This window comes from Coregonus lavaretus (genome assembly GCF_964263955.1).
Source record: "Coregonus lavaretus genome assembly, contig: HAP1_SCAFFOLD_4044, whole genome shotgun sequence".
In the NCBI taxonomy this organism is placed as follows: Eukaryota; Metazoa; Chordata; class Actinopteri; order Salmoniformes; family Salmonidae; genus Coregonus; species Coregonus lavaretus.
The window spans coordinates 1-25621 of NW_028156451.1; the positions used below are offsets into that span (position 1 = coordinate 1).

Genomic DNA, 25621 nt, shown 5'->3' on the forward strand with positions numbered 1-25621 from the left:
GAGAGAAAGAGAGAGAGAGAGAGAGAGAGAGAGAGAGAGAGAGAAGAGAGAGAGAGAGAGAGAGAGAGATAGAGAGAGAGACAGAGAGAGAGAGAGAGAGAGAGAGAGAGAGAGAGAGAGAGAGAGAGAGAGAGAGAGATAGAGAGAGAGACAGAGAGAGAGAGAGAGACAGAGAGGGAGACAGAGAGAGAGAGAGAGTTGAAGGAAGTGTGTATCTGTATGTCCTGCTGAGATGAAATGTATTGCAGCCTGCCTTCCTTGTCTTGCGCCAATATAACATCATTCAACAGAATCATCCAAAGGAATACAAGATCATTCCAATCCAGACACATTTAGATCTTACGGCTGTTGGGCTGGACTTCCTTTGAAAAGATCCTGTGGTTTCACATATCATCACATCTCCGTACAGTTTCAGTACAGTTAGTTCACACAGGGTCTCAGTCCAACATACTGCACCCTCAGAACAGGACAGTTTTAAACCTAATTCTATGATCGTTGGTACAGTAGGCACGGTCCCAGTCCAACATACTGTACTGAGATTCAAAATGGTCACCACACCACTTTCTTTGGTAAAAAGCTGAGGGATGGGGCTGGGGAAAATGTAACCACTGTCAAATTCATAGACAGAGCTATGGATGCAAGGACTGACCATCCAGGAGATTAAAATGATAGTTTTAACCATGGATGTGCCAATCCCAGATTGCCACTTTCAAGATATCTAGTACAGAACATTCCTTTATAATGTACCTTGAACCCCAGGCTGATGTTCATGGAGCCGTACTCAGGTGTTCCTGGGTTCTCACAGGTCGTCCTGGATGGTTCTAGAAGGACATAGATCATAATCACCCTGGGTTATTATTATGATGATGAGTCTGTCATATCTACGGAAGCATAGATTGCACTTTGTGGAGACTCTTAAACGTATGGGGGGGGCCGATTCAGACCAGAGTTATGCGCACGTAAATGGTGTGTCTGCAGATACGCTGTATTCTGACCTTGACTTAATTCCCTCATAATTCCACCACCTCTACGCGCGATGAAACGATTAATAAGGTTCCAAGTTGAACAACATCTGCTTTCTTTTTTCCTATAGAAATAACACCATTCTCCATGCGCTGTCATTTACTAATGAATAAGAGCTATTGATAAGAGCCAGGTAAATGAGTAAGCTGTTTGGATAAGGGGATTGTAAATATAAATTATACTTGTTTTAGATCTAATTTACCTTATGGAGACGAATGTGAAACCAGTCATATGGCAGCAAACTGAAACATATCAACATATAAACTTTTCCACAGTGAAGTTTATGAAACGCTGGCCTTATAACCTGCAGGGACGATATTTGGAGACCAAAGCTATAGGCTTCTAGCCTCCTACGAACCATCCTGACCTCGCAAGCTTACGTTCTGTTTCGCTCCGTGTAGCAGTAAACAGAACGTAAGCTTGCGAGGTCAAGATGTTTCACGCGAGGCTAATAGTTTGCGAGGTCAAGATGTTTCACGCGAGGCTAATAGTTTGCGAGGTCAAGATGTTTCACGCGAGGCTAATAGTTTGCGAGGTCAAGATGTTTCACGCGAGGCTAATAGTTTGCGAGGTCAAGATGTTTCACGCGAGGCTAATAGTTTGCGAGGTCAAGATGTTTCACGCGAGGCTAATAGGCTTCTGTAGCTTCTTCTGCGCAAATGACAGTTTAGCGCCAACGCTACTGAGTTCATTTATGATTTCTAGAATGTTTGAATTTTTAAAAACAATTTGTATCATGTTAAATATTAGCCACTATAGGTACATTTTGGATCATTCCATTACATCGTTAGTTGAACAATTGAATCAAACCACTGTATTAATGATTCACCAATATATTTTGTGCGTAAAGGCTCTCCAAATCATTTTTTTGATTATTCAAAAGTACTTTCCTAACCCTAAATAATATTTAAAAAAAATATATATATATAAGTATTTTTTAATCTACCAATTGGTGCTGAAAAGGACACGAATATGCATGTATTTACATCCCTTTCTTTCATTGGTCCCTAATATTCTGAACCCCTTCCCTCCATATATTCTAGTGAGTCTGTCGAGAAAATTCGAATTAAAGGTACACCAAATTTAAAGGGATGGTTTAGATAAATGTATTGAAAACCCTATTGAACGAAAACTCCACGAGAAAATCCGTTGGCCCAAAAAGTGGGAGGGTTTTCTGCAGTTTAATAAAATGTACGTAGCACGCGCAAGGGAACCACGCCTGCAAAGCCGGTTACACACCTGCATAAGGTAAGTCTGAAAAACCGACTACTGAGAAGTGTGTAGGAAAGGCGTGCCAAGGAAAAGGTGTACATTTCCTGTCTGAATCGGGCCCAAGAGGTTTACTCTGTCATTACTGCATGTGATAATATATCATGGAGGGGTATTTATGACATTAGAACAGCTACCCAACTAGCCCACCTTGATAATCATGATGATTATTAACTATGGTAACTATGACAACTGTGCCAGTGACATTTTTGCAACGTTGATTGGTGTTGTTACCTATAGACCGTCTATAGACCGTAGCTGTTACAGTATGATGTTGTTACCTATAGACCGTCTATAGACCGTAGCTGTTACAGTATGATGTTGTTACCTATAGACCGTCTATAGACCGTAGCTGTTACAGTATGATGTTGTTACCTATAGACCGTCTATAGACCGTAGCTGTTACAGTATGATGTTGTTACCTATAGACCGTCTATAGACCGTAGCTGTTACAGTATGATGTTGTTACCTATAGACCGTAGCTGTTACAGTATGATGTTGTTACCTATAGACCGTAGCTGTTACAGTATGATGTTGTTACCTATAGACCGTCTATAGACCGTAGCTGTTACAGTATGATGTTGTTACCTATAGACCGTCTATAGACCGTAGCTGTTACAGTATGATGTTGTTACCTATAGACCGTAGCTGTTACAGTATGATGTTGTTACCTATAGACCGTCTATAGACCGTAGCTGTTACAGTATGATGTTGTTACCTATAGACCGTAGCTGTTACAGTATGATGTTGTTACCTATAGACCGTCTATAGACCGTAGCTGTTACAGTATGATGTTGTTACCTATAGACCGTCTATAGACCGTAGCTGTTACAGTATGATGTTGTTACCTATAGACCGTCTATAGACCGTAGCTGTTACAGTATGATGTTGTTACCTATAGACCGTAGCTGTTACAGTATGATGTTGTTACCTATAGACCGTCTATAGACCGTAGCTGTTACAGTATGATGTTGTTACCTATAGACCGTAGCTGTTACAGTATGATGTTGTTACCTATAGACCGTAGCTGTTACAGTATGATGTTGTTACCTATAGACCGTCTATAGACCGTAGCTGTTACAGTATGATGTTGTTACCTATAGACCGTCTATAGACCGTAGCTGTTACAGTATGATGTTGTTACCTATAGACCGTAGCTGTTACAGTATGATGTTGTTACCTATAGACCGTCTATAGACCGTAGCTGTTACAGTATGATGTTGTTACCTATAGACCGTCTATAGACCGTAGCTGTTACAGTATGATGTTGTTACCTATAGACCGTCTATAGACCGTAGCTGTTACAGTATGATGTTGTTACCTATAGACCGTAGCTGTTACAGTATGATGTTATTACCTATAGACCGTAGCTGTTACAGTATGATGTTGTTACCTATAGACCGTCTATAGACCGTAGCTGTTACAGTATGATGTTGTTACCAATAGACCGTAGCTGTTACAGTATGATGTTGTTACCTATAGACCGTAGCTGTTACAGTATGATGTTGTTACCTATAGACTGCCTATAGACCGTAGCTGTTACAGTATGATATTGTTACCTAAAGACCGTCTATAGACCGTAGCTGTTACAGTATGATGTTGTTACCTATAGACTGTCTATAGACCGTAGCTGTTACAGTATGATGTTGTTACCTATAGACCGTCTATAGACCGTAGCTGTTACAGTATGATGTTGTTACCTATAGACCGTCTATAGACCGTAGCTGTTACAGTATGATGTTGTTACCTATAGACCGTAGCTGTTACAGTATGATGTTGTTACCTATATACCGTCTATAGACCGTAGCTGTTACAGTATGATGTTGTTACCTATAGACCGTCTATAGACCGTAGCTGTTACAGTATGATGTTGTTACCTATAGACCGTAGCTGTTACAGTATGATGTTGTTACCTATAGACCGTCTATAGACCGTAGCTGTTACAGTATGATGTTGTTACCTATAGACCGTAGCTGTTACAGTATGATGTTGTTACCTATATACCGTCTATAGACCGTAGCTGTTACAGTATGATGTTGTTACCTATAGACTGCCTATAGACCGTAGCTGTTACAGTATGATGTTGTTACCTATAGACCGTAGCTGTTACAGTATGATGTTGTTACCTATAGACCGTAGCTGTTACAGTATGATGTTGTTACCTATAGACTGCCTATAGACCGTAGCTGTTACAGTATGATATTGTTACCTAAAGACTGTCTATAGACCGTAGCTGTTACAGTATGATGTTGTTACCTATAGACTGTCTATAGACCGTAGCTGTTACAGTATGATGTTGTTACCTATAGACCGTCTATAGACCGTAGCTGTTACAGTATGATGTTGTTACCTATAGACCGTCTATAGACCGTAGCTGTTACAGTATGATGTTGTTACCTATAGACCGTAGCTGTTACAGTATGATGTTGTTACCTATATACCGTCTATAGACCGTAGCTGTTACAGTATGATGTTGTTACCTATAGACCGTCTATAGACCGTAGCTGTTACAGTATGATGTTGTTACCTATAGACCGTAGCTGTTACAGTATGATGTTGTTACCTATAGACCGTCTATAGACCGTAGCTGTTACAGTATGATGTTGTTACCTATAGACCGTAGCTGTTACAGTATGATGTTGTTACCTATATACAGTCTATAGACCGTAGCTGTTACAGTATGATGTTGTTACCTATAGACTGCCTATAGACCGTAGCTGTTACAGTATGATGTTGTTACCTATAGACCGTAGCTGTTACAGTATGATGTTGTTACCTATAGACCGTAGCTGTTACAGTATGATGTTGTTACCTATAGACCGTCTATAGACCGTAGCTGTTACAGTATGATGTTGTTACCTATATACCGTAGCTGTTACAGTATGATGTTGTTACCTATAGACTGCCTATAGACCGTAGCTGTTACAGTATGATGTTGTTACATATAGACCGTCTATAGACCGTAGCTGTTACAGTATGATGTTGTTACCTATAGACCGTAGCTGTTACAGTATGATGTTGTTACCTATAGACCGTCTATAGACCGTAGCTGTTACAGTATGATGTTGTTACCTATAGACTGCCTATAGACCGTAGCTGTTACAGTATGATGTTGTTACCTATAGACCGTAGCTGTTACAGTATGATGTTGTTACCTATAGACCGTAGCTGTTACAGTATGATGTTGTTACCTATATACCGTCTATAGACCGTAGCTGTTACAGTATGATGTTGTTACCTATATACCGTAGCTGTTACAGTATGATGTTGTTACCTATAGACTGCCTATAGACCGTAGCTGTTACAGTATGATGTTGTCACCTATATACTGTCTATAGACCGTAGCTGTTACAGTATGATGTTGTTACCTATAGACCGTCTATAGACCGTAGCTGTTACAGTATGACGTTGTTACCTACCTATGCATCGTGGCTGAGAGCCGCTCCAGATGCTGTCGTCCTGACAGATGCGTGTAGTTGACCCCACCAGGACATAGGGGGCGCTACAGCTGAACGTAACCTCTGACTTGTAGATGAAACTACGTCCTTCTCTTTTCCCCTTGGCTGGGGTACCAGGGTCTCCACAGAACTTGGCTGGAATGGAGAGACCCAAAACATTGGCTTTAGTTCACTGGATTCATACTGACTTTATAAATTAAACATATTCCTCACTCGTGTTTGTTTCATCTATGTGTATAGTGCAGATCATGTGGCATATTATATGGCTGGAGTGGAGAGGAGAGACCCAAAACCCTGGCTTTAACATTTATTCCAGGGATGTCCAACTCATTCCATGGTGGGCCCAGTGGCTGCTGGTTTTGTTATTTCCTTTCAATTTGTTTCCAATGAAGACCTAGACAACCAGGTGAGGGGAGTTCCTAACTAATCAATGAAGACCTAGACAACCAGGTGAGGGGAGTTCATAACTAATCCATGAAGACATAGACAACCAGGTGAGGGGAGTTCCTTATCTAATCAATGAAGACCTAGACAACCAGGTGAGGGGAGTTCCTAACTAATCAATGAAGACCTAGACAACCAGGTGAGGGGAGTTCCTAACTAATCAATGAAGACCTAGACAACCAGGTGAGGGGAGTTCCTAACTAATCAATGAAGACCTAGACAACCAGGTGAGGGGAGTTCCTAACTAATCAATGAAGACCTAGACAACCAGGTGAGGGGAGTTCCTAACTAATCAATGAAGACCTAGACAACCAGGTGAGGGGAGTTCCTAACTAATCAATTAAGACCTAGACAACCAGGTGAGGGGAGTTCCTAACTAATCAATGAAGACCTAGACAACCAGGTGAGGGGAGTTCCTAACTAATCAATGAAGACCTAGACAACCAGGTGAGGGGAGTTCCTAACTAATCAATGAAGACCTAGACAACCAGGTGAGGGGAGTTCATAACTAATCCATGAAGACATAGACAACCAGGTGAGGGGAGTTCCTTATCTAATCAATGAAGACCTAGACAACCAGGTGAGGGGAGTTCCTAACTAATCAATGAAGACCTAGACAACCAGGTGAGGGGAGTTCCTAACTAATCAATGAAGACCTAGACAACCAGGTGAGGGGAGTTCCTAACTAATCAATGAAGACCTAGACAACCAGGTGAGGGGAGTTCCTAACTAATCAATGAAGACCTAGACAACCAGGTGAGGGGAGTTCCTAACTAATCAATGAAGACCTAGACAACCAGGTGAGGGGAGTTCCTAACTAATCAATGAAGACCTAGACAACCAGGTGAGGGGAGTTCCTAACTAATCAATGAAGACCTAGACAACCAGGTGAGGGGAGTTCCTAACTAATCAATGAAGACCTAGACAACCAGGTGAGGGGAGTTCCTAACTAATCAATGAAGACCTAGACAACCAGGTGAGGGGAGTTCCTAACTAATCAATGAAGACCTAGACAACCAGGTGAGGGGAGTTCCTAACTAATCAAGGAAGACCTAGACAACCAGGTGAGGGGAGTTCCTAACTAATCAATGAAGACCTAGACAACCAGGTGAGGGGAGTTCCTAACTAATCAATGAAGACCTAGACAACCAGGTGAGGGGAGTTCCTAACTAATCAATGAAGACCTAGACAACCAGGTGAGGGGAGTTCCTAACTAATCAATGAAGACCTAGACAACCAGGTGAGGGGAGTTCCTAACTAATCAATGAAGACCTAGACAACCAGGTGAGGGGAGTTCCTAACTAATCAATGAAGACCTAGACAACCAGGTGAGGGGAGTTCCTAACTAATCAATTAAGACCTAGACAACCAGGTGAGGGGAGTTCCTAACTAATCAATGAAGACCTAGACAACCAGGTGAGGGGAGTTCCTAACTAATCAATGAAGACCTAGACAACCAGGTGAGGGGAGTTCCTAACTAATCAATGAAGACCTAGACAACCAGGTGAGGGGAGTTCCTAACTAATCAATGAAGACCTAGACAACCAGGTGAGGGGAGTTCCTAACTAATCAATGAAGACCTAGACAACCAGGTGAGGGGAGTTCCTAACTAATCAAGGAAGACCTAGACAACCAGGTGAGGGGAGTTCCTAACTAATCAATGAAGACCTAGACAACCAGGTGAGGGGAGTTCCTAACTAATCAATGAAGACCTAGACAACCAGGTGAGGGGAGTTCCTAACTAATCAATGAAGACCTAGACAACCAGGTGAGGGGAGTTCCTAACTAATCAATGAAGACCTAGACAACCAGGTGAGGGGAGTTCCTAACTAATCAATGAAGACCTAGACAACCAGGTGAGGGGAGTTCCTAACTAATCAATGAAGACCTAGACAACCAGGTGAGGGGAGTTCCTAACTAATCAATTAAGACCTAGACAACCAGGTGAGGGGAGTTCCTAACTAATCAATGAAGACCTAGACAACCAGGTGAGGGGAGTTCCTAACTAATCAATGAAGACCTAGACAACCAGGTGAGGGGAGTTCCTAACTAATCAATGAAGACCTAGACAACCAGGTGAGGGGAGTTCCTAACTAATCCATGAAGACCTAGACAACCAGGTGAGGAGAATTCAAGCACAAGGGAGGAGTGGAAACGCACAGACACATTCGGCCCTCCATGGAACCAGTTTGAGCCCTGTGATTCATTCTTCAATAGGAAATGGAAAGGGGGATACCTAGTCAGTTGCACAACTGAATGTGTTCAACCGAAATGTGTCTTCCGCATTTAACCCAACCCCTCTGAATCAGAGAAGGGTTCAAGCAGCAAAGCCGTGAGAAACTATCGGATTGGTTGGCCTTCATTATTATGGATTTGAATCCCCATTCACTGACACCTCAGTGACCGCTAGTCTTGCTGGGGTCCTCCTGGGACATCACGGTTTGAAACAGATACATAACTAAAACATATTCCACATAACTAAAACATATTCCACATAACTAAAACATATTCCACATAACTAAAACATATTCTTCAGTCATGGGCCGATCATATGGCATATTATATGGTGGGAGTGGAGAGGAGAGACCCAAACATAGGCTTTAGTTCAATGGTTTATGATTTCTTGATTCTTGATTAAGTGATTTCTTGATTCTTGATTAAGTGATTTCTTGATTCTTGATTAAGTGATTTCTTGATTCTTGATTAAGTGAAGCCTTAGCAACCTCCACTGTGTTCTTCTTTTGTATTCTTGATTTGGATCCACTTGATTTGGATCCACTGTGCTCTTCTTTGTATTCTTGATTTGGATCCCCATTAAGTGAAGCAATCTCCACTGTGCTCTTCTTTGGCACATAACTAAAACATTCTGTTGTTTTTTTTATCCATCTTTTATCCATGGGTAGATCATATGGTATCATATGGTATGTCACTTTAATTTGCATTATTTTCAAGCGATTCAATCAGGTATTTCATTCACAACAATCAAATCACCAGCCACCAGCCACCAGTGAATAATTAAGAGGGTACCTTGAACAGAGACTCCAGCGGCCGCGGGGTGAAGATGGGGCGAGACACCCCAAGTTACATCTAAATAATTACCCTCTTCAAAAAATTTATTTCCTGACAATGGCCTTGGGGTTAACAACACAACTGAAGCCATCTATGCCAGACAGTATAAAAACTCAGAGCTCTTGCCTCTCTGGGATGCGTCCCAAATGGCCCCCCCTACTCCCTATATACTGCAGTACACTACTTCTGACTAGAGCACAGATCAAAAGTCTTGCACTACAAAGGGAATAGGGTGCCATTTTGGGACCCCCCTGCAGTAGCGGAGGGGAGGGAACCTGTGGATCACCACTCCTCCACTCCTCCACTGTCTGCCTAATCAAATGGATTAGGACCACCAGGAGCAGAAGCAGATGTGTCAGCTGTTCTCCCTCTCCTTCAGCTTATCCTCATCAGAAGGGTTTAAGTTAGCTTCAGGCTTTAGCCGCTTGATGCTTCATCATAAGAAAGCAGAGAGAGAGAGAGAGAGAGAGGGAGAGAGAGGGAGAGAGACCAGAGTCGGCTGGCTTGCGTCCCAAATGGCAGACTATTCCCCCTATTTAGTGCACTACTTTCGACCAGCGTTCATAGGGATCTGATCAAAAGTATGATCAGAAGCAGTGCACTATATAGGGAATGGTGTGACATTTGGGACGTAATCAGAGTCACTGTGTTCAGTCGCGCAGTGATTCCATGGGAATCAGGCAGCACTACGGGGATCAAAGTCAACAATGTGGCTCCGGCTGCAGCTTGCAGCTCCTCAGGACTTGACATCTGCCTCATGCTGCAGGTCTGTGGCTCCGGCTGCAGCCTGCAGCTCCTCAGGACTTGACATCTGCCTCATGCTGCAGGTCTGTGGCTCCGGCTGCAGCCTGCAGCTCCTCAGGACTTGACATCTGCCTCATGCTGCAGGTCTGTGGCTCCGGCTGCAGCTTGCAGCTCCTCAGGACTTGACATCTGCCTCATGCTGCAGGTCTGTGGCTCCGGCTGCAGCCTGCAGCTCCTCAGGACTTGACATCTGCCTCATGCTGCAGGTCTGTGGCTCCGGCTGCAGCCTGCAGCTCCTCAGGACTTGACATCTGCCTCATGCTGCAGGTCTGTGGCTCCGGCTGCAGCCTGCAGCTCCTCAGGACTTGACATCTGCCTCATGCTGCAGGTCTGTGGCTCCGGCTGCAGCCTGCAGCTCCTCAGGACTTGACATCTGCCTCATGCTGCAGGTCTGTGGCTCCGGCTGCAGCCTGCAGCTCCTCAGGACTTGACATCTGCCTCATGCTGCAGGTCTGTGGCTCCGGCTGCAGCCTGCAGCTCCTCAGGACTTGACATCTGCCTCATGCTGCAGGTCTGTGGCTCCGGCTGCAGCCTGCAGCTCCTCAGGACTTGACATCTGCCTCATGCTGCAGGTCTGTGGCTGGAGATACGTTAGTGTTTTCTATATCTCATTCTCTGACCAAGATTACAAAAACGAAAACAGTCTGTCTGCAAATATTACTATCTTAAAACTACAGTCTATCACTTTATTTCACGTCTTCCTCGATACTGATATTTTTCTAAATGTTTCAGACAAATGAATTGTGAATTCATTCCCTCTTAGGCGTTAGTGAAATGCCAACAGATAAAGGTCCTAATGACTGAACACACTGCAAGGGTCCTGATGGACCCGTCTGCTGTCACACATTCCAACAACCGTTCTCAATATTCCGACAATGACTGTCAATATTCCGCTGGCATTCTAGAGAGTTAAGGACCCAAAAAAAGGTAACAGGGCCATTAGTCATGGCTGTGAGCGGCAGCCTCAGTGATAACCTTCTGTTTCGTTTAAATATAACGTGGATGGGATGGATGGCTGGGGGCCAGAACTTGCTGTGCATAACAAATAGGCCTGGAGTTAAACCTGCCTGTGGACTCAGGCTCGGAGTCTACTAATTTTTTTTCCCTTGATTAGTTTTCTATGCTTTCCAGTTATCAGTATGCATGCAGAGAGAGGCCGGACAGTTGCAGAGTTGTTAGAATCATAGGCAATGTCCCAAATGGCACCCTATTCCCTATATAGTGCACTGCTTTAGACCAGAGCCCTATGGGTGACATTTGGGACACAACGCGACTCTCTCTAACCCTGCTGGACAGGTGAACTGCAGATATGTTGTTGTTGTTGTTGATGCTGTCGCCTAGCAGTGAAGATGTACCTGTATCTTTAGTAATATTATAAGATAATTGCAGTAAGAACAATGAGGGATCTAGTAGTGTTATTATTATATACTGTACTGTACTGATGTGGTGTGAATCTAGTGTTATTACTATATACTGTACTGCTGTGGTGTGAATCTAGTGTTATTACTATATACTGTACTGCTGTGGTGTGAATCTAGTGTTATTACCATATACTGTACTGCTGTGGTGTGAATCTAGTGTTATTACCCTATACTGTACCGCTGTGGTGTGAATCTAGTGTTATTACTATATACTGTACTGTACTGCTGTGGTGTGAATCTAGTGTTATTACTATATACTGTACTGTACTGCTGTGGTGTGAATCTAGTGTTATTACTATATACTGTACTGCTGTGGTGTGAATCTAGTGTTATTACTATATACTGCACTGTACTGCTGTGGTGTGAATCTAGTGTTATTACTATATACTGTACCGCTGTGGTGTGAATCTAGTGTTATTACTATATACTGTACTGTTGTGGTGTGAATCTAGTGTTATTACTATATACTGTACTGTTGTGGTGTGAATCTAGTGTTATTACCATATACTGTACTGTTGTGGTGTGAATCTAGTGTTATTACTATATACTGTACTGCTGTGGTGTGAATCTAGTGTTATTACCGTATACTGTACTGTTGTGGTGTGAATCTAGTGTTATTACTATATACTGTACTGTACTGCTGTGGTGTGAATCTAGTGTTATTACTATATACTGTACTGTACTGCTGTGGTGTGAATCTAGTGTTATTACCATATACTGAACTGTTGTGGTGTGAATCTAGTGTTATTACTATATACTGTACTGTACTGCTGTGGTGTGAATCTAGTGTTATTACTATATACTGTACTGTACTGCTGTGGTGTGAATCTAGTGTTATTACCATATACTGAACTGTTGTGGTGTGAATCTAGTGTTATTACTATATACTGTACTGTACTGTTGTGGTGTGAATCTAGTGTTATTACTATATACTGTACTGTACTGTTGTGGTGTGAATCTAGTGTTATTACCCTATACTGTACTGCTGTGGTGTGAATCTAGTGTTATTACTATATACTGTACTGTTGTGGTGTGAATCTAGTGTTATTACCCTATACTGTACTGCTGTGGTGTGAATCTAGTGTTATTACTATATACTGTACTGTACTGCTGTGGTGTGAATCTAGTGTTATTACTATATACTGTACTGTACTGCTGTGGTGTGAATCTAGTGTTATTACTATATACTGTGCTGCTGTGGTGTGAATCTAGTGTTATTACCCTATACTGTACTGCTGTGGTGTGAATCTAGTGTTATTACCCTATACTGTACTGCTGTGGTGTGAATCTAGTGTTATTACTATATACTGTACTGCTGTGGTGTGAATCTAGTATTATTACCCTATACTGTACCGCTGTGGTGTGAATCTAGTGTTATTACTATATACTGTACTGTACTGCTGTGGTGTGAATCTAGTGTTATTACCCTATACTGTACTGCTGTGGTGTGAATCTAGTGTTATTACTATATACTGTACCGCTGTGGTGTGAATCTAGTGTTATTACTATATACTGTACTGTACTGCTGTGGTGTGAATCTAGTGTTATTACCCTATACTGTACTGTTGTGGTGTGAATCTAGTGTTATTACTATATACTGTACTGCTGTGGTGTGAATATAGTGTTATTACCCTATACTGTACTGTTGTGGTGTGAATCTAGTGTTATTACTATATACTGTACTGCTGTGGTGTGAATCTAGTGTTATTACCCTATACTGCACCGCTGTGGTGTGAATCTAGTGTTATTACTATATACTGTACTGCTGTGGTGTGAATCTAGTGTTATTACTACATACTGTACTGCTGTGGTGTGAATCTAGTGTTATTACCCTATACTGTACTGTACTGCTGTGGTGTGAATCTAGTGTTATTACTATATACTGTACTGTACTGCTGTGGTGTGAATCTAGTGTTATTACCCTATACTGTACTGCTGTGGTGTGAATCTAGTGTTATTACTATATACTGTACTGTACTGATGTGGTGTGAATCTAGTGTTATTACTATATACTGTACTGTACTGCTGTGGTGTGAATCTAGTGTTATTACTATATACTGTACCGCTGTGCTGTGAATCTAGTGTTATTACTATATACTGTACTGTACTGTTGTGGTGTGAATCTAGTGTTATTACCCTATACTGTACTGCTGTGGTGTGAATCTAGTGTTATTACTATATACTGTACTGTACTGATGTGGTGTGAATCTAGTGTTATTACTATATACTGTACTGTACTGCTGTGGTGTGAATCTAGTGTTATTACTATATACTGTACCGCTGTGCTGTGAATCTAGTGTTATTACTATATACTGTACTGTACTGCTGTGGTGTGAATCTAGTGTTATTACCCTATACTGTACTGTTGTGGTGTGAATCTAGTGTTATTACTATAAACTGTACTGCTGTGGTGTGAATCTAGTGTTATTACCCTATACTGTACTGCTGTGGTGTGAATCTAGTGTTATTACTATATACTGTACTGTACTGATGTGGTGTGAATCTAGTGTTATTACTATATACTGTACTGCTGTGGTGTGAATCTAGTGTTATTACTATATACTGTACTGTACTGATGTGGTGTGAATCTAGTGTTATTACTATATACTGTACTGCTGTGGTGTGAATCTAGTGTTATTACTATATACTGTACTGCTGTGGTGTGAATCTAGTGTTATTACTACATACTGTACTGTACTGCTGTGGTGTGAATCTAGTGTTATTACTATATACTGTACTGTACTGCTGTGGTGTGAATCTAGTGTTATTACCCTATACTGTACTGCTGTGGTGGGAATCTAGTGTTATTACTATATACTGTACTGCTGTGGTGTGAATCTAGTGTTATTACCCTATACTGTACCGCTGTGGTGTGAATCTAGTGTTATTACCCTATACTGTACTGTTGTGGTGTGAATCTAGTGTTATTACTATATACTGTACTGCTGTGGTGTGAATCTAGTATTATTACCCTATACTGTACCGCTGTGGTGTGAATCTAGTGTTATTACTATATACTGTACTGTACTGCTGTGGTGTGAATCTAGTGTTATTACTCTATACTGTACTGCTGTGGTGGGAATCTAGTGTTATTACTATATACTGTACCGCTGTGCTGTGAATCTAGTGTTATTACTATATACTGTACTGTACTGCTGTGGTGTGAATCTAGTGTTATTACCCTATACTGTACTGTTGTGGTGTGAATCTAGTGTTAATACTATAAACTGTACTGCTGTGGTGTGAATCTAGTGTTATTACCCTATACTGTACTGTTGTGGTGTGAATCTAGTGTTATTACTATATACTGTACTGCTGTGGTGTTAATCTAGTGTTATTACCCTATACTGCACCGCTGTGGTGTGAATCTAGTGTTATTACTATATACTGTACTGCTGTGGTGTGAATCTAGTGTTATTACTACATACTGTACTGTACTGCTGTGGTGTGAATCTAGTGTTATTACTATATACTGTACTGTACTGCTGTGGTGTGAATCTAGTGTTATTACTATATACTGTACTGTACTGATGTGGTGTGAATCTAGTGTTATTACTATATACTGTACTGTACTGCTGTGGTGTGAATCTAGTGTTATTACCCTATACTGTACCGCTGTGGTGTGAATCTAGTGTTATTACTATATACTGTACTGTACTGCTGTGGTGTGAATCTAGTGTTATTACTACATACTGTACTGTACTGCTGTGGTGTGAATCTAGTGTTATTACTATATACTGTACTGTACTGCTGTGGTGTGAATCTAGTGTTATTACTATATACTGTACTGTACTGCTGTGGTGTGAATCTAGAGTTATTATTATATACTGTACTGCTGTGGTGTGAATCTAGTGTTATTACTATATACTGTACTGTACTGCTGTGATGTGAATCTAGTGTTATTACTATATACTGTACTGCTGTGGTGTGAATCTAGTGTTATTACCCTATACTGTACTGCTGTGGTGTGAATCTAGTGTTATTACTATATACTGTACTGCTGTGGTGTGAATCTAGTGTTATTAATATATACTGTACTGCTGTGGTGTGAATCTAGTGTTATTACTATATACTGTACTGTACTACTGTGGTGTGAATCTAGTGTTATTACTATATACTGTACTGTACTACTGTGGTGTGAATCTAGTGTTATTACCCTATACTGTACTGCTGTGGTGTGAATCTAGTGTTATTACTATATACTGTGCTGCACTGTTGTGGTGTGAATCTAGTGTTATTACTATATACTGTATTGTACTGCTGTGGTGTGAATCTAGTGTTATTACTATATACTGTACTGTACTACTGTGGTGTGAATCTAGTGTTATTACTATATACTGTACTGTACTGCTGTGGTGTGAATCTAGTGTTATTACTATATACTGTACTGTACTGCTGTGGTGTGAATCTAGTGTTATTACTATATACTGTACTGTTGTGGTGTGAATCTAGTGTTATTACTATATACTGAACTGTACTGCTGTGGTGTGAATCTAGTGTTATTACCCTATACTGTACCGCTGTGGTGTGAATCTAGTGTTATTACTATATACTGTACTGTTGTGGTGTGAATCTAGTGTTATTACTATATACTGTACTGTTGTGGTGTGAATCTAGTGTTATTACTATATATTGTACTGTACTGCTGTGGTGTGAATCTAGTGTTATTACCCTATACTGTACTGTTGTTGTGAGAATCTAGTGTTATTACTATATACTGTACTGCTGTGGTGTGAATCTAGTGTTATTACTATATACTGTACTGTTGTGGTGTGAATATAGTGTTATTACTATATACTGTACTGTACTGCTGTGGTGTGAATATAGTGTTATTACTATATACTGCACTGTACTGCTGTGGTGTGAATCTAGTGTTATTACTATATACTGTACTGTACTGCTGTGGTGTGAATCTAGTGTCATTACTATATACTGTACTGTACTGCTGTGGTGTGAATCTAGTGTTATTACTATATACTGTACTGTTGTGGTGTGAATCTAGTGTTATTACTATATACTGTACTGTACTGCTGTGGTGTGAATCTAGTGTTATTACTATATACTGTACTGTACTACTGTGGTGTGAATCTAGTGTCATTACTATATACTGTACTTCTGTGGTGTGAATCTAGTGTTATTACCCTATACTGTACTGTACTGCTGTGGTATGAATCTAGTGTTATTACTATATACTGTACTGTACTGCTGTGGTGTGAATCTAGTGTTATTACTATATACTGTACTGTACTGCTGTGGTGTGCATCTAGTTTTATTACTATATACTGTACTGTACTGCTGTGGTGTGAATCTAGTGTTATTACTATATACTGTACTGCTGTGGTGTGAATCTAGTGTTATTACTATATACTGTACTGTACTGCTGTGGTGTGAATCTAGTGTTATTACTATATACTGCACTGTACTGCTGTGGTGTGAATCTAGTGTTATTCCTATATACTGTACTGTACTGCTGTGGTGTGAATATAGTGTTATTACTATATACAGTATTGTAGTGCTGTGGTGTGAATCTAGTGTTATTACCATATACTGTACTGCTGTGGTGTGAATCTAGTGTTATTACTATATACTGTACTGTACTGCTGTGGTGTGAATCTAGTGTTATTACTATATACTGTACTGTACTGCTGTGGTGTGAATCTAGTGTTATTACTATATACTGTACTGCTGTGGTGTGAATCTAGTGTTATTACTATATACTGTACTGTACTGCTGTGGTGTGCATCTAGTGTTATTACTATATACTGTACTGTACTGCTGTGGTGTGAATCTAGTGTTATTACTATATACTGTACTGCTGTGGTGTGAATCTAGTGTTATTACAATATACTGTACTGTACTGCTGTGGTGTGAATCTAGTGTTATTACTATATACTGTACTGCTGTGGTGTGAATCTAGTGTTATTACTATATACTGTACTGTACTGCTGTGGTGTGAATCTAGTGTTATTACTATATACTGTACTGTTGTGGTGTGAATCTAGTGTTATTACTATATACTGTACTGCTGTGGTGTTAATCTAGTGTTATTACCCTATACTGCACCGCTGTGGTGTGAATCTAGTGTTATTACTATATACTGTACTGCTGTGGTGTGAATCTAGTGTTATTACTACATACTGTACTGTACTGCTGTGGTGTGAATCTAGTGTTATTACTATATACTGTACTGTACTGCTGTGGTGTGAATCTAGTGTTATTACTATATACTGTACTGTACTGATGTGGTGTGAATCTAGTGTTATTACTATATATTGTACTGTACTGCTGTGGTGTGAATCTAGTGTTATTACCCTATACTGTACCGCTGTGGTGTGAATCTAGTGTTATTACTATATACTGTACTGTACTGCTGTGGTGTGAATCTAGTGTTATTAATACATACTGTACTGTACTGCTGTGGTGTGAATCTAGTGTTATTACTATATACTGTACTGTACTGCTGTGGTGTGAATCTAGTTTTATTACTATATACTGTACTGCTGTGGTGTGAATCTAGTGTTATTACTATATACTGTACTGTACTGCTGTGATGTGAATCTAGTGTTATTACTATATACTGTATTGTACTGCTGTGGTGTGAATCTAGTGTTATTACCCTATACTGTACTGCTGTGGTGTGAATCTAGTGTTATTACTATATACTGTACTGCTGTGGTGTGAATCTAGTGTTATTACTATATACTGTACTGCTGTGGTGTGAATCTAGTGTTATTACTATATACTGTACTGTACTACTGTGGTGTGAATCTAGTGTTATTACTATATACTGTACTGTACTACTGTGGTGTGAATCTAGTGTTATTACCCTATACTGTACTGCTGTGGTGTGAATCTAGTGTTATTACTATATACTGTACTGTACTGCTGTGGTGTGAATCTAGTGTTATTACTATATACTGTACTGTACTGATGTGGTGTGAATCTAGTGTTATTACTATATACTGTACTGTACTGCTGTGGTGTGAATCTAGTGTTATTACCCTATACTGTACTGCTGTGGTGTGAATCTAGTGTTATTACTATATACTGTACTGTACTGCTGTGGTGTGAATCTAGTGTTATTAATACATACTGTACTGTACTGCTGTGGTGTGAATCTAGTGTTATTACTATATACTGTACTGTACTGCTGTGGTGTGAATCTAGTGTTATTACTATATACTGTACTGTACTGCTGTGGTGTGAATCTAGTGTTATTACTATATACTGTACTGTACTGCTGTGATGTGAATCTAGTGTTATTACTATATACTGTATTGTACTGCTGTATGTGAATCTAGTGTTATTACCCTATACTGTACTGCTGTGGTGTGAATCTAGTGTTATTACTATATACTGTACTGCTGTGGTGTGAATCTAGTGTTATTACTATATACTGTACTGCTGTGGTGTGAATCTACTGTTATTACTATATACTGTACTGTACTACTGTGGTGTGAATCTAGTGTTATTACTATATACTGTACTGTACTACTGTGGTGTGAATCTAGTGTTATTACCCTATACTGTACTGCTTTGGTGTGAATCTAGTGTTATTACTATATACTGTACTGTACTGTTGTGGTGTGAATCTAGTGTTATTACTATATACTGTATTGTACTGCTGTGGTGTGAATCTAGTGTTATTACTATATACTGTACTGTACTACTGTGGTGTGAATCTAGTGTTATTACTATATACTGTACTGTACTGCTGTGGTGTGAATCTAGTGTTATTACTATATACTGTACTGTACTGCTGTGGTGTGAATCTAGTGTTATTACTATATACTGTACTGTACTGCTGTGGTGTGAATCTAGTGTTATTACTATATACTGCACTGTACTGCTGTGGTGTGAATCTAGTGTTATTACTATATACTGCACTGTACTGCTGTGGTGTGAATCTAGTGTTATTACCCTATACTGTACCGCTGTGGTGTGAATCTATTGTTATTACTATATACTGTACTGTTGTGGTCTGAATCTAGTGTTATTACTATATACTGTACTGCTGTGGTGTGAATCTAGTGTTATTACCATATACTGTACTGTTGTGGTGTGAATCTAGTGTTATTACTATATACTGTACTGCTGTGGTGTGAATCTAGTGTTATTACCATATACTGTACTGTTGTGGTGTGAATCTAGTGTTATTACTATATACTGTACTACTGTGGTGTGAATCTAGTGTTATTACCATATACTGTACTGCTGTGGTGTGCATCTAGTGTTATTACTATATACTGTACTGTTGTGGTGTGAATCTAGTGTTATTACTATATACTGAACTGTACTGCTGTGGTGTGAATCTAGTGTTATTACTATATACTGCACTGTACTGCTGTGGTGTGAATCTAGTGTTATTACTATATACTGTACTGTACTGCTGTGGTGTGAATCTAGTGTTATTACTATATACTGTACTGTACTGCTGTGGTGTGAATCTAGTGTTATTACTATATACTGTACTGTACTGCTGTGGTGTGAATCTAGTGTTATTACTATATACTGCACTGTACTGCTGTGGTGTGAATCTAGTGTTATTACTATATACTGCACTGTACTGCTGTGGTGTGAATCTAGTGTTATTACCCTATACTGTACCGCTGTGGTGTGAATCTATTGTTATTACTATATACTGTACTGTTGTGGTCTGAATCTAGTGTTATTACTATATACTGTACTGCTGTGGTGTGAATCTAGTGTTATTACCATATACTGTACTGTTGTGGTGTGAATCTAGTGTTATTACTATATACTGTACTGCTGTGGTGTGAATCTAGTGTTATTACCATATACTGTACTGTTGTGGTGTGAATCTAGTGTTATTACTATATACTGTACTACTGTGGTGTGAATCTAGTGTTATTACCATATACTGTACTGCTGTGGTGTGCATCTAGTGTTATTACTATATACTGTACTGTTGTGGTGTGAATCTAGTGTTATTACTATATACTGAACTGTACTGCTGTGGTGTGAATCTAGTGTTATTACTATATACTGCACTGTTGTGGTGTGAATCTAGTGTTATTACTATATACTGAACTGTACTGCTGTGGTGTGAATCTAGTGTTATTACTATATACTGCACTGTACTGCTGTGGTGTGAATCTAGTGTTATTACTATATACTGTACTGTACTGCTGTGGTGTGAATCTAGTGTTATTACTATATACTGTACTGTACTGCTGTGGTGTGAATCTAGTGTTATTACTATATACTGTACTGTACTGCTGTGGTGTGAATCTAGTGTTATTACTATATACTGCACTGTACTGCTGTGGTGTGAATCTAGTGTTATTACTATATACTGCACTGTACTGCTGTGGTGTGAATCTAGTGTTATTACCCTATACTGTACCGCTGTGGTGTGAATCTATTGTTATTACTATATACTGTACTGTTGTGGTCTGAATCTAGTGTTATTACTATATACTGTACTGCTGTGGTGTGAATCTAGTGTTATTACCATATACTGTACTGTTGTGGTGTGAATCTAGTGTTATTACTATATACTGTACTGCTGTGGTGTGAATCTAGTGTTATTACCATATACTGTACTGTTGTGGTGTGAATCTAGTGTTATTACTATATACTGTACTACTGTGGTGTGAATCTAGTGTTATTACCATATACTGTACTGCTGTGGTGTGCATCTAGTGTTATTACTATATACTGTACTGTTGTGGTGTGAATCTAGTGTTATTACTATATACTGAACTGTACTGCTGTGGTGTGAATCTAGTGTTATTACTATATACTGCACTGTACTGCTGTGGTGTGAATCTAGTGTTATTACTATATACTGTACTGTACTGCTGTGGTGTGAATCTAGTGTCATTACTATATACTGTACTGTACTGCTGTGGTGTGAATCTAGTGTTATTACTATATACTGTACTGCTGTGGTGTGAATCTAGTGTTATTCCTATATACTGTACTGTACTGCTGTGGTGTGAATCTAGTGTTATTACTATATACTGTACTGCTGTGGTGTGAATCTAGTGTTATTACTATATACTGTACTGTACTGCTGTGGTGTGAATCTAGTGTCATTACTATATACTGTACTGTACTGCTGTGGTGTGAATCTAGTGTTATTACTATATACTGTACTGTTGTGGTGTAAATCTAGTGTTATTACTATATACTGTACTGTACTGCTGTGGTGTGAATCTAGTGTTATTACTACATACTGTACTGTACTACTGTGGTGTGAATCTAGTGTCATTACTATATACTGTACTGCTGTGGTGTGAATCTAGTGTTATTACTATATACTGTACTGCTGTGGTGTGAATCTAGTGTTATTACTATATACTGTACTGTACTGCTGTGGTGTGAATCTAGTGTTATTACTATATACTGTACTGTACTGATGTGGTGTGAATCTAGTGTTATTACTATATACTGTACTGCTGTGGTGTGAATCTAGTGTTATTACTATATACTGTACTGCTGTGGTGTGAATCTAGTGTTATTACTATATACTGTACTGTACTGCTGTGGTGTGAATCTGGTGTTATTACTATATACTGTATTGTAGTGCTGTGGTGTGAATCTAGTGTTATTACCATATACTGTACTGCTGTGGTGTGAATCTAGTGTTATTACTATATACTGTACTGTACTGCTGTGGTGTGAATCTAGTGTTATTACTATATACTGTACTGTACTGCTGTGGTGTGAATCTAGTGTTATTACTATATACTGTACTGCTGTGGTGTGAATCTAGTGTTATTACTATATACTGTACTGTACTGCTGTGGTGTGAATCTAGTGTTATTACTATATACTGTACTGTACTGCTGTGGTGTGAATCTAGTGTTATTACTATATACTGTACTGTACTGCTGTGGTGTGCATCTAGTGTTATTACTATATACTGTACTGTACTGCTGTGGTGTGAATCTAGTGTTATTACTATATACTGTACTGCTGTGGTGTGAATCTAGTGTTATTACTATATACTGTACTGCTGTGGTGTGAATCTAGTTTTATTACTATATACTGTACTGTACTGCTGTGGTGTGAATCTAGTGTTATTACCCTATACTGTACTGATGTGGTGTGAATCTAGTGTTATTACTATATACTGTACTGTACTGCTGTGGTGTGAATCTAGTGTTATTACTATATACTGTACTGTACTGCTGTGGTGTGAATCTAGTGTTATTACTATATACTGTACTGTACTGCTGTGGTGTGAATCTAGTGTTATTACTATATACTGTACTGCTGTGGTGTGAATCTAGTGTTATTACTATATACTGTACTGTACTGCTGTGGTGTGAATCTAGTGTTATTACTATATACTGTACTGTACTGCTGTGGTGTGAATCTAGTGTTATTACCCTATACTGTACTGCTGTGGTGTGAATCTAGTGTTATTACTATATACTGTACTGTACTGATGTGGTGTGAATCTAGTGTTATTACTATATACTGTACTGTACTGCTGTGGTGTGAATCTAGTGTTATTACTATATACTGTACCGCTGTGCTGTGAATCTAGTGTTATTACTATATACTGTACTGTACTGTTGTGGTGTGAATCTAGTGTTATTACCCTATACTGTACTGCTGTGGTGTGAATCTAGTGTTATTACTATATACTGTACTGTACTGATGTGGTGTGAATCTAGTGTTATTACTATATACTGTACTGTACTGCTGTGGTGTGAATCTAGTGTTATTACTATATACTGTACCGCTGTGCTGTGAATCTAGTGTTATTACTATATACTGTACTGTACTGCTGTGGTGTGAATCTAGTGTTATTACCCTATACTGTACTGTTGTGGTGTGAATCTAGTGTTATTACTATAAACTGTACTGCTGTGGTGTGAATCTAGTGTTATTACCCTATACTGTACTGCTGTGGTGTGAATCTAGTGTTATTACTATATACTGTACTGTACTGATGTGGTGTGAATCTAGTGTTATTACTATATACTGTACTGCTGTGGTGTGAATCTAGTGTTATTACTATATACTGTACTGTACTGATGTGGTGTGAATCTAGTGTTATTACTATATACTGTACTGCTGTGGTGTGAATCTAGTGTTATTACTATATACTGTACTGCTGTGGTGTGAATCTAGTGTTATTACTACATACTGTACTGTACTGCTGTGGTGTGAATCTAGTGTTATTACTATATACTGTACTGTACTGCTGTGGTGTGAATCTAGTGTTATTACCCTATACTGTACTGCTGTGGTGGGAATCTAGTGTTATTACTATATACTGTACTGCTGTGGTGTGAATCTAGTGTTATTACCCTATACTGTACCGCTGTGGTGTGAATCTAGTGTTATTACCCTATACTGTACTGTTGTGGTGTGAATCTAGTGTTATTACTATATACTGTACTGCTGTGGTGTGAATCTAGTATTATTACCCTATACTGTACCGCTGTGGTGTGAATCTAGTGTTATTACTATATACTGTACTGTACTGCTGTGGTGTGAATCTAGTGTTATTACCCTATACTGTACTGCTGTGGTGGGAATCTAGTGTTATTACTATATACTGTACCGCTGTGCTGTGAATCTAGTGTTATTACTATATACTGTACTGTACTGCTGTGGTGTGAATCTAGTGTTATTACCCTATACTGTACTGTTGTGGTGTGAATCTAGTGTTATTACTATAAACTGTACTGCTGTGGTGTGAATCTAGTGTTATTACCCTATACTGTACTGTTGTGGTGTGAATCTAGTGTTATTACTATATACTGTACTGCTGTGGTGTTAATCTAGTGTTATTACCCTATACTGCACCGCTGTGGTGTGAATCTAGTGTTATTACTATATACTGCACTGCTGTGGTGTGAATCTAGTGTTATTACTACATACTGTACTGTACTGCTGTGGTGTGAATCTAGTGTTATTACTATATACTGTACTGTACTGCTGTGGTGTGAATCTAGTGTTATTACTATATACTGTACTGTACTGATGTGGTGTGAATCTAGTGTTATTACTATATACTGTACTGTACTGCTGTGGTGTGAATCTAGTGTTATTACCCTATACTGTACCGCTGTGGTGTGAATCTAGTGTTATTACTATATACTGTACTGTACTGCTGTGGTGTGAATCTAGTGTTATTACTACATACTGTACTGTACTGCTGTGGTGTGAATCTAGTGTTATTACTATATACTGTACTGTACTGCTGTGGTGTGAATCTAGTGTTATTACTATATACTGTACTGTACTGCTGTGGTGTGAATCTAGAGTTATTATTATATACTGTACTGCTGTGGTGTGAATCTAGTGTTATTACTATATACTGTACTGTACTGCTGTGATGTGAATCTAGTGTTATTACTATATACTGTACTGCTGTGGTGTGAATCTAGTGTTATTACCCTATACTGTACTGCTGTGGTGTGAATCTAGTGTTATTACTATATACTGTACTGCTGTGGTGTGAATCTAGTGTTATTACTATATACTGTACTGCTGTGGTGTGAATCTAGTGTTATTACTATATACTGTACTGTACTACTGTGGTGTGAATCTAGTGTTATTACCCTATACTGTACTGCTGTGGTGTGAATCTAGTGTTATTACTATATACTGTACTGCACTGTTGTGGTGTGAATCTAGTGTTATTACTATATACTGTATTGTACTGCTGTGGTGTGAATCTAGTGTTATTACTATATACTGTACTGTACTACTGTGGTGTGAATCTAGTGTTATTACTATATACTGTACTGTACTGCTGTGGTGTGAATCTAGTGTTATTACTATATACTGTACTGTACTGCTGTGGTGTGAATCTAGTGTTATTACTATATACTGTACTATACTGCTGTGGTGTGAATCTAGTGTTATTACTATATACTGTACTGTACTGCTGTGGTGTGAATCTAGTGTTATTACTATATACTGAACTGTACTGCTGTGGTGTGAATCTAGTGTTATTACCCTATACTGTACCGCTGTGGTGTGAATCTAGTGTTATTACTATATACTGTACTGTTGTGGTGTGAATCTAGGGTTATTACTATATACTGTACTGCTGTGGTGTGAATCCAGTGTTATTACCATATACTGTACTGTTGTGGTGTGAATCTAGTGTTATTACTATATACTGTACTGCTGTGGTGT

The 25621-nt window shown here is 39.3% G+C and overlaps 1 protein-coding gene across 1 annotated transcript in view; it reads right to left on the reverse strand.

The window, feature by feature from the left end:
* Positions 1 to 747: 747 nt before the first annotated feature.
* The window catches only part of LOC311126319 (CUB and sushi domain-containing protein 3-like), a gene marked incomplete at both ends in the record, with an annotated part of 52522 nt that continues 27648 nt past the window's right edge, over positions 748 to 25621 (reverse strand). The window contains 2 exons of the mRNA XM_084200328.1: positions 748 to 821; positions 5712 to 5885. Coding sequence (XP_084056454.1) covers positions 748 to 821; positions 5712 to 5885 — 248 coding nt within the window. The remainder of the gene's footprint in view (positions 822 to 5711; positions 5886 to 25621) is intronic.